Source organism: Cyprinus carpio, chromosome A10 (genome assembly GCF_018340385.1).
Source record: "Cyprinus carpio isolate SPL01 chromosome A10, ASM1834038v1, whole genome shotgun sequence".
Classification (NCBI taxonomy): Eukaryota; Metazoa; Chordata; class Actinopteri; order Cypriniformes; family Cyprinidae; genus Cyprinus; species Cyprinus carpio.
The window spans coordinates 5,274,733-5,286,539 of record NC_056581.1 but is presented as its reverse complement, the minus strand read 5'-3'; the positions used below and the strand labels follow the sequence as shown (position 1 = coordinate 5,286,539).

General features: G+C 34.8%; 1 protein-coding gene across 1 annotated transcript in view; it reads left to right on the top strand.

Annotated features, from left to right (window-relative positions):
• The first annotated feature begins 9,616 nt into the window (after window positions 1-9,616).
• Window positions 9,617-11,807, top strand: part of LOC109097610 (GATOR complex protein DEPDC5-like) — a 22,335-nt gene continuing 20,144 nt past the window's right edge. The window contains exon 1 of the mRNA XM_042764549.1: window positions 9,617-9,662. Within this exon, the coding sequence (XP_042620483.1) occupies window positions 9,617-9,662 (46 nt within the window). The remainder of the gene's footprint in view (window positions 9,663-11,807) is intronic.

Genomic DNA, 11,807 nt, shown 5'->3' with positions numbered 1-11,807 from the left:
TAGTGAATAAAAAGAATTATGCAAATATTGTTTGTGCTGCAGGTTTGTTTTCTTGTGTTGGGGTGAGTGAGGCTTCATTAAATCTTGATCATCAAAGTTACCCATAACTGCTTGTGTTTTGACATTTTTTCCCACATATGCAGGCATATTATTACAGTATAATATTTTTCTACAATCCAATCCAACAATTATGCATAATAATAACATTTTATATTTATTCAAATGTTTATATAGGCATTAGCAACCACAAAATTGTTAATTAAAAAAAAAAAAATTAAAGGCACTAAAGGACTAGTTCATCCCCCAAACACCCTCAACCAATGGAACCTCTGCAGTGAATGGGTGCCGCCAGAATGAGAGTTCAAACAAATGATAAAAACATCACAAAAATCCTAAACGTTTTTAACCATTGCTTCTGGCTAAAATACGTTGTCTCTATCCATAATAATGATTCCTCCAAACAAATAACTCATCTCTCATGAAAAAGGACATAAATTCTGAAGCGAAAACAAAAATGCCAGTAGATTTTGATGTGAGAGGACAACATAAACAAACATGTCAGTAGATTTTGATGTGAGAGGACAACAGGGGATAGTCTTTTTTAACTGGAGGAAGCATTATTATGGATTATAGAAGTGATATTTAAAGTTAAAATCCCTTACATTTGTTTATTTATCCACAAGATGTTAACTGATGGACTGGAGTCGTGTGGATTACTTATGTTTTATTGTGATGTTTTAATCAGCTGTTTAGACTCTCATTCTGACGGCACCCATTCACTGCAGTGGATCCATTGGTGAGCAAGTGATGTAATGCTAGATTTTGTCAAATCCAAATCTGTTCTGGTGAAGAAACAAACTCATCTGAGTTTATAGCAAATGTTTATTTTTGGGTGAATTATTCACCTTAGACTTTTTGCACTGTGACATTTTCATGACACTTAAAACACCTTCCAGAATTTTCACAACTCTTATGCAAAAAAATCATATAGTATTTTTACTGTACCATCCTAAAAACAAGCCATATTACAGTATAACACATTAAGAATAATGGAAATTAAAAAAAAAATATTCTAGATAAAATACAGTTATGGAACAGGACCAAATATGTTTAATTGTTATGTAAATAATGTCATAATGCAAATGCATTAATGGCTCTAAAAACGGGCTTCGTTTTTTTTTTTTTTTTTTTTTTTTTTCGTTTTGTTTTCTTTTAATTTGTGTTTAAAATTCATTACTATATGAATAGTTGAATACTGTTGATTGAAATACACCATTTAAGAATGCTCCCATAATTATTTGATAGTTATGAACAGTAATATTAATAACTGATGTACTTTACAGTAAGAGCATTCAATTTTTTTTTATTTATTTTATTTTTTATTTTATTTTTTACGTGGTATAGGTGCAGTGTCTGCAGTTTGAAAATATTCTCTGGTATTATTTGCTTCCAGCATTGCCAGCTAATGCAAGACAAACATAAATATGGTCACCGATACACATTCAAATATATGCATGTTTTTAAAGCATTATTAGCCACATTAAATGTTAACAGCAATAACTGGGCACAGCCAAGGTCACTGTAGTGAGTGGCCATATACATTGTCTCCATGGATAAATCATTTGTGCATGCATGTATTGAGTGCTGTCACTAATTCAATGGCATATGCCGCAGGCTGATGCATTGCATGTAATCCATGAGGAAATTGTTTCTGCTTCCTGCCTAATTGTCCCTGGACATCAGATTCTAGGAAATGTCTTCTCAGTCTGTCTCAATTCAGTCCACTCCAGCAACAGCAGAAGCTCAACGCTGCGTTTATTTATGATGCATTGCACCATGGCAATCAACATGCTAATTAAATGTGCAATTAAATTATTCTTCAATTGATTTATGTCTGCAGATTGTTTGTAGTAAAAAGAACTGAGAGAGTGAAAGATGGACGGGAAGAGAAGAATGAGGGAGAAATAGAGGCTGGAATGATCTCGCATAACTGGATCAATTAGTGGCCAAACCCTGGTGATGACCTTTATTGTTGTCAGTACTAGCACGACCCTATTGTTTATCACGCCGCTAATTTCTAGAGTACCAGGACAAAACAGCCTGCAGATCTGACAAAATAAAGGTTTGTGTACCAAGGAAGCATTTTGAATTAATCTGTTCAAGATATTCAGAGCTATTCTATCATGTGTGGGTGCCACACTCCTCCCTTTTTATCACTAATGTTTTCCTGACCACACTGTACAACTCATTATGTATCTACACTGACAGATATATATAATATTATATATATATATATTATATATATATATATATATATATATATTTTTATATGAGTATTTACAAATCTGCTTTGATTATGAATGAATAGAGAATACAGGATGGTTTCAAATTGATCTTCATCTCCTTCCTTTGGAGAAAGTCTAAATAGGCCATTTTAAAATAATAAATAAAATCAAATAAAAATATTTTTCACCTGTGCCCACTCCACATTTTAGGCAAGATGGGTCCAAACAAAACAAAAACAACAAGCACAACAACAAAAAGTACAATTTCCAAAAAACAAACAAAAAGCGTTTGTATTTAATTTTATAATAAATAATTTTAAAAATTTAATAATTAATAATTATTAAAAACATAGTTATCAGTTGGGAAAACGCATCACCTTTCACAATGAGTCATTTTACACCCATTTGTGAAAAAACAAAAACATGTTTATTTGGTCCGAATGATGAGGATATATATATATTAAAATAAATAAAGTATTTTATTAATAAAGTATTAACTTCTCATGACCGCTGAAGAGTTTTTAATATTTATTGTAAAGTCATATAAACATCAGAAACCTTCGGAATGAAGACCAATTTTTTATATTTTATGCTTAAAAAATTGTCAAATATTATACAGCTGTGGAACGAGGTGAATTCTGAAAATGAACCTCATCTGTCAGGACAGGTACGAATGTTCCTTTAAAAGATACACACATATATATTTCTGTGTTCAACTGTCTTCAACCACTTGCTTTGCTGGGGAACAAAACACAATTTCTGTCACCATTGTGGGTGTTAATGAGGAACGTAGGGACGTTTTCGCTCTTGTGAGACTGGAGTTTACTGAGCGTAGCCTCATTGATGTCCATCATGTAAAGCTGATGAAAATTAATAAAAGGAGGGTACAGTACATGACTTGGGTGTAATCACACGTTTGGTGGGGGAAATTATGTCTGTCACTCAAAAGACAGTTTTTGTCTCATTAAGACTAAAGTATGTAGTGGTTTATGCCACAGCTGTGACTCTGACTCGAGTTTATTGAAAGAGATCATTTGTTCTGAAAAAAATAAATAAAAACCTTCCAGAAATAAACAGATGAATGCTACAGCAGCGCCGGGCAGGAGGGCCGACCATTGGAAGACCTTGTGACTGTCATGAGCAGCAGGGAAGGACAGACCACAGAGACCGAGGAGGAAGGCTCTCAGTTTAATCTCATTCTTCAGAATTTGGTCAACAGTGGTTTTAAGCTTTGGAGTCTGACAACAAATTGGATTCAGAGTTCAAATCATGCACAGGGACAAATGTGATGTGTCACTCTGATATAAGACGGTTAGGTGAACCTCAGTAAGGTCACATTTTACATTTTACAAAGCTCACAGTACATTTTGAATAAAGAAAAACAAAGCCTCTGTTAGGACTTCTTGACTAGTGTTCTGACATTATTGGCATGAAAGTTAAACACACATTACCCTTATTCTCATTCCATGTCAATACATCTGGATGTGATTTCTGTAAATCATTATCAATCATTTTTCCCCATTACTGGGAAATTTTCAATTGATTAGACTCCCATTACTGAATACAGTATTTTTTTTTAATCTCAATACAAAAAAAATAAAAAATAAAAAAGATAAGATAATAAAATGATCCATATCAGCCTAAATGAAGATGGCACAGCAGTCCAGCTAGCATTGTGAATAAATATGTACTGAAACAAAAGCATAAACCTAAAATATATTTCTATAATTATTTTACAAAAAGTAAATATTTTTATTTTATTAGTTATTATATTTTTAAATCGTAAAACAAATATTAAATAATAAGTGTTTTTTTCTTATTTTTTTTTTACTTTATATTTCACACACAAAATGTATTGTATAGTATATAGTTTATAGTATATTATATTTTTTATTCTACTTTGAATTGACTTTCTTTAGAATATCGAGTTCGCAGTGTAGGTCACTATTATTCATAATAGAGTAATCACACACACAAAATTGATATGTGTAATTAATTTAATAAAGACAGCAACAAAAATATTTTCTTACATTTGTTTACCACTGAGAGAAAAACAGATCATTTCTGACTTTAATTTGCAATGTCGCTTACAGAAATACACAAGAGTGTCGTTAAAATCTTCGAGACATCTGATTATCTTTTTTTTTCACTCCACTGAACCTGCCAGATGCAGGAATTATTACACCACTATATTTAGTGCCATTTGTTTGTTCATTAACCTTTTGTAAACAAGTTAAATGCACAGCCTGCATTCTCCTTTAATTTCATTAGTCAAAGTGTTCAACTGTACACTTTAGTTTAGTTCACTGAACACATTGATGTTGATGATGCCAGCATCAAACCAAACCCTTTTCTTAAAATAAATCATAATACATATCACAGCCAGGACAAAGATATGATCAATTAGTAATGAATCAGTTTAGCTTCACATATTACAAACTGTCCATTATTATTAATGAATGTGAAATGGAATAAGACCCAAGCCCAGACTGAGCGATTCAACCTAGTCACCTTTAGCCTTTAGTGCACATTAAAAGAGCTGTATGCCTGACCTGCTGACACTGAGGGCAGCTCATCTGATCTAGATTTTGTTTTAAAAATTATTCTTATTTTAAAATGACATGTGAAAAGTTAGGTGTTGCTCAAGCAAATCCCTTCAGGTGAAAAACCATCTCTGAAGCACCATGCATGAGGAGCACAATCTAACTTGCTTGGCAGACACAGCAGTCTGGCTTCCCAAACGCGCTGGAGGATATGTATCTGCCACCCTGCGGTCACTCGGGCTAATGCACCACTGCCAGATCAAAGACAGGTGCTGGTCATATAATTAGAATATCTCAAAAAGTTGAGTTATTTCACTAATTCCATTCAAAAAGTGAAAGTCTTGTATATTATATTCATTCATTACACACAGACTGATATATTTCAAATATTTGGTTCTTTTCATTTTGATGATTATAACTGACAACTAAGGAAAATCCCAATTCAGTATCTCATCAAATTAGAATAATTGTGAAAAGGTTCATATTGAAGACACCTGGTGCCACACTCTAAAATCAGCTAATTTACTCAGAACACCTGCAAAGGCCTTTAAATGGTCTTTCAGTCTAGTTCTGTAGGCTACACAATCATGGGGAAGACTGCTTGACTTGCCAGTTGTCCAAAAGACGACCCATTGACACACTTGCACAAGGAGGGCACGACACAAAAGGTCATTGTAAAAGAGGCTGGCTGGTCACAGAGCTCTGTGTCCAAGCACATTAACAGAGAGGCGAAGGGAAGGAAAAGATGTGGTATAAAAAAAGTGTACCATGCCATAGGGATAACCGCACCCATGGAGAGGATTGTGAAACAAAACCCATTCAAAAATGTGGGGGGAGATTCACAAAGAGTGGACTGCAGCTGGAGTCAGTGCTTCAAGAACCACTACCCACAGACATATGCAAGACTCTTGGGTTTCAGCTGTCGCGATTCCTTGGTGTCAAGCCACTCTTGAACAAACAAGACAGCGTCAGAAGCATTATTGCAGTGATAAATATGTTTCTGTAGCAAAATATTTATATATTTGTGTGAAAGTATTGTTTTAATTTTAAAAGTATTTTTATATTTATTAACTTTTTTTTTTTTTAGGATTTCGCCTACTTAATTAGCTTTTTGACCAGCTCACAAACCTCCTGTTATTCCTTCACAAACCCCAGTTTTGGTTAACCCTGACATTTAATTCACTTCATGTTGTTTCATAATAAAGAATAGAAATATATTTTCTTTCTCTGTATTTCTATATCAACTGGGTACAAAATTCCTATCGTGTTTGGTAACTAATTAGTCAAATGCAAAAAGTAATCAAAAGTAGTCAGATTACATTACGTTACAGTTTGCGGCATGTATTTGTAGACAGTTTGGCCATTTCTAAAAAAAAATCTAATTATTTTTTTTTTCTTTATTCTTTTTTTTTGAGTATTTTTTAATGTATTTTTGTTGGTTTTCAATGTGTAATTTCTCCCACACAAGTGGAATACGTCGTTTTACGTTTTCAAGGGGAAAACTCAACATTTTTAATGTCAAAATACGTCATCATAACTTCAGTGCGTCACGTGTCAGGATTAATGGTGAAAAATGTGTGCTGGTTGCCATAACAGCAGCCTTTCGAAAGATCGCGCGGTGTATCTCCTGCGCCACGTGACTGCGGGTTCCGGCTCGTGTTGGCTATGGCGATGACTGTAGGATTAGATGCGGCGAGTCCATACGCAGTCGGCAGGAAGACTGCTGTACGGGAATATCTGTGAGTACACGACAACTGCTCGATGTATACAGTCTCAGCAGCTCTTAATGACTCAAACGACGATAAACAGCGCTTCTAAGGGATTTTTCAAATGATAAAATACTAACTGCGGCCGTTACCGCAGTCGTTTTTGTTGTGTCGTAAAAAAAAATGCAGCTCTGTTTATTTAGTAGCTATAGAGGATTCACTTTTTTTTTTTTTTTTTTTTTTTTTTTTTTTTTTTTTTTTTTGTTTTTTTTTTTTTTGTTTTTTTTTTTTTTGTTTTTTTTTTTTAACCATAAATATTTTCAACAGTCCCCTTCTGTATGACTATACCAAAACAAACGTCCCTAAAAAATTAATACAAATAAATTAATATATCCAGCAAAGTCACAAATCAAATTATCATGTCTCCTGCTGGATATATGTACTATGTTTATTATACACTTACAGTATGCTGAATACAAAGTATTCAGGTTGATGTAAATGTAGAGAGTAAACCGGTTTATATGTTAGTGCTGATAGTGTCGTTTCACAGGCGAGGTTCCCTGGACAACCTGCTGACAAGACTCATGCATCGCAGTCCTCCATGTCAGCAGAGACAGGATCATATCCACATTTCCAAGGTACACTCTCTAGCATCACATTATCAGGTACTGTACTGGAACGACCATTCTGTAATTTGACAAAGGTATGATTCATATCGCAAGTATTACAACAGGAATTCAGGCAAGCATTCTGTGACCTTTAGCGAGCACATCATCAGATTATTAATATTGAGAATGTGTGACATCCACAGAGGAGTTAATTCTGTGAAACAAATAAAAAGGCTTCCCACAGCTGCTTCCTGTAGCTAGTTTTCTCAGTATTGGGGTCATAATTAAGGGCAGATGTACCCTATTTACTTTCTTAATGCCATTCCTGGCCAATCCTATTTGTGAATGATTCCAAAGTGGAAATGGAGCAGACAGCATTTCAACAACTAGACACTACAGTTCTTATTCACTTATTGCCAGAAGTATCTGTTATTTGATTCTGTTTATGGTAAGAAGAGTTAATCATCATTTATTAGTTCTGTTGTCACTGTCCTGTAGTGTTATAATCCCACAAGCCTGCCTACAGATGAAGGATTATTGGCATACAAAAGCCCACGATGGCTTGCCAAGACCGGTGTGTTTCACGTCAGCACAAGGGTGGTTGGTTATAGAGCATATGAGTTTCAGTATATATTTTTACAATTTTTTTTTTTTTTTTGAATTTTTCACCCCCAAATGTTTCTAAAGAATGATATTTATGTATATAAGACATATATAAAAAATATAACACTGACACACACACACATTGTTATGTTTATTCATATACATTACCATTAAAAGTTTGGAATAATTACATTTACTCCATTTATTTTATATATATATGTGATACATACATGAGAGAGAGCTGAAGAGAGAATTCTATTAGTCCTTTATTATATAATTTTATTTTCATATCACTGTCTAGTAATGACAGGCTTAAGAAGATGTCAAAAGCAGTAGTGGTTGGAGATCTCACTGTGGGAAAGACATGCTTAATAACAGGTAAAAAGTATACAGGACCTTAATTTAATGATACATGTAGTTTTTCATATACATGTCAAGTTCCATTATTTGCTTGTATGTCATAGGTTCTGTAAAGACGTGTTTTGAGAGAGACGACAAGGCTACTATAGAGTGCGTTGACTTTGAGATTGAGAGATTTGAGATATCTGGGCTGGCCATTTTCTCTTCAAATGTGAGTAGGTTATTTTCTAAATGATTTAAATAATGTCTGTTTCATTAGAAATTTTCATGTCTTTTGTTTTTTGCACATTACAATATTTGCAGATGGGACACTGCTGTTCCAGGAAAAGTTCAAATGCATCGCATCAGCATATTAATAGAGGAGCTCAAGGTGAAATGCAGGTTCTCGTGTAAAGGAACAGTTCACCCAAAAATTAACATTTTGCTGAAAATGTACTTGCCCTCATGCCATTTTAAGATGTAGATGAGTTTGTTTCTTCTCTTCATTGGAACAGATTTGGAGAAATTTAGCATTACAATCACTTCCTCTGCAGTGAATGTGGTGCCCGTCAAATGGAGTCCCCCAAACAGCTGAATAAAAACATCACAATAATACAAAAGTAATCCACAGTATTGCTTTCTTTTCAAATCCATTATTAATTGATGGTGCTGGAGTTGTGTGGATTACTGTTGCAGCTGTTTGAACTCTCATTCTGACGGCACCCATTCACTGCAGAGGATCCATTGGTGAGCAAGTCCCAAATCTGTTGATCGCAAAAACAAACTCATCTACATCTTGGATGGCTTGGGGGGGGATACATTTTTTTTTTGCAATTTTCATTTTTGGGTGACTATTCCTTTAATTACTCCAGATCAGAGTCCGTTTTAAACAACCCCAATATAATCCTTTCTGTTTCTACTTTAAAAGTTATTATTACTGTCTTCGTGACATGGGCTGATATCAAGAGCTTGGAACCACACAGTAAGTAAAGCCTGTAGTAGTGTTTTGAAGATTGAAAATGTGTTAAGGATTTTGAATTTTGAATGATATTTTTGTTTGTTCCTCAGACCGTGGTTATCATAAGGCACTGCGGGAAAATGAACCAGACTCTTGTTTTGTTTTCTTAGTTGGCACAAAAAGAGACCTCCTGGTGAGAAACGCCCCCACAGACTAAGCACAACACGGTACACTAAACTTGTAAACCTATTAAGGCTCCTGCTGTCCTTCTGTGAAGTCCTGCCAGAAGAGTGCCAGAGACAGAGAGCGCTGCCATAAATAATTGCAGCATAAATGTGAAGTCCTGCAGTTTTGGGTCGGTGTCCTCAAAAACCAAGTACAATTCTGAACGGGAATAAGAATATCATGTACTTTATAGTTATTGCTGTTTCCATTACAAGAAGTACAAGATGGGTGCTACATGTTAACTGGTACTGCTTAACACTGGTTTTGAAGGGGACGCACAGCCAGGAGGTTTTTCTTTCGCGGTGGCAGCTCTGGCCTTTGAAGATGCCATCCTAAAGGACCTGGAGACATGGAAGCAGCACACGGCAGCCAGATTGGAGATGGAAGTGTTCTCGGTAACAGATTGCACTCTGAAATCATAAAACATAGATGTTCACTTAACGTAAATGTTGTGTGTATGGAGTAAAAAAGGTGGGTTTGTTATTTTCAGATGATAAAGTACTGGCAGATGCCCAGGAAAAGCCAAAGAAGAAGTCTTTTGGTTGACCCTCAGTGTTTCAAGAAGCAGAATTAACCCATTTTGTGTTTACAGGACGATAAATATTTAACCTAGTAGAAAACAAAGTGTTTTGGTTACATAACCAAGCTCTGAGTTGGTGCATCTCTAATGTACTCTTCACAGCGAGGGGACCACCTTATCATGAACACTACATAAGAATAAGTCACTGACAATCAAATATGATTTCCATGCATTTGATTTATTACTGTATTATTACCATCAGTATTTTCGCAACATAAAACTGGCCATTTTAATATTACAGCATTTTGGTTTTTCCTTTTCCTTTTGTACTTTCTTCCCTCCCTGTGGCAGAATGAATAAACATGCATTATAAGTGCAGACACCAGCTTATGATTTTTTTTTTTATCGTATGTGTTCTTTACCTTGAGAAATATATACGCATCAGTTTGACAATGTACAAACCTAATTTATAATGGGTAATCAGATAGCTCGACCCTATTTCATTAGACTAGTAGACCTAGTAGGCCCTATTTTTTTAAACGTTTTTTCTACAAAGAAAGCAAAATACTTAGCATAATCTTCTCAATCAGAATGCTAAGATCCTTCACTTTTGAATATTATATTATAATTATATTATATTATATTATGTATTAGTTATATTAGATTATTGTACGTGTCTGTCAAACGATTAATCACGTCTAAAATAAAAAGTTATTGTTTACATATTCAATGTGTGTACTGTGTAATTGTATTATGTAGATATAAAAGCACACACATCCCACACGTATATATTTTTAAAAGATTTACATGTATAGATTAATATTCATTAATTTATATATACTATAAATATCTATAATATATCAATATTACAGAGTTTTCTTAAATATACACATTCATGTTGATTGTATTTATAGATACCGAATAAATATGCACCGCCTCACACACAGTATTATGTGAACAAAAACGTTTATTTTGGACGCGATTAATCGTTTTGACAGCACAAGTAATATTATATATAATATGAAGGTAGAGACTTTATTCCTGACTTCCAGACAGAAATTCCTCTCCCATGCGCCAGGCGCCCGCTGTGTAGCGTTTTTTTCTATTATCAACAAACCCCCGAAAGAAGACTATCTTTCCTATTCCGTAACAGCACAAATGTTGCATTAGTTCTGACAGATACATTTAAGCTTATTGGGTTTGTCGGTTTAGAAATACAGAATGTTGACCTTCTATGTAATAAACCTGCGTCTTACAAATTAGAACTCAGTTGTTTTTGCAGAGCGTCCTCTGGGATGAGACAGAAATGATCCCACGCGACTTGTAACAAACACGGAGGATGACAGACATACGGTTCCCGACCTTGACTGGTGTTTCTTCAGCTTCAAGCACTTTACGTGTCATTTTAAACCTTTGTTTCCTATCATGAATACTTGAAGGATGCAGACAATGAAGACGTCGATAGTCTTCAGACCGCTTTCAGGCAACTAGATATTTCTCCTGTTTTGTAAATGTGAACGTGACTGTCCTGGTTCATCATCAATACTACAATGACTGTCACCATGCAGGCAAACAAGTCCTACAAACTTGTGGTGCACAAGAAGGGCTTTGGAGGGAGGAAAAACTGAATAGGTTTAGTTTATGACACTGGCTCTTTAACATCCCGGTGTGTTGTGCACGCATGTCTTAACACGTCACTCGTTCTCCACATATTTATGAGTTGTGAGGAATCCTAAAGCTTTCTCAGGTGAAACTGGGGAATTGGTTGAGATTGCGCATCCGAAGAGAAAGAAAAAAGATACAGGTGAGCTGACCTTTCTGCTATATAATCATTAATGCAACTCAAATTGGGAAACTCGGTATTAAATAAATTCAGGCACACAGACTGAAGCAGTTTGAAGTCTGGTTCTGGGGGGTTTTAATTGTTGACGATTTAGCTCACATTTACAAAAAACCCACCACTTCACTATCTCAACCCAATTACAATTACTTCATTAGACCATAATTAATCTCTCGCAAA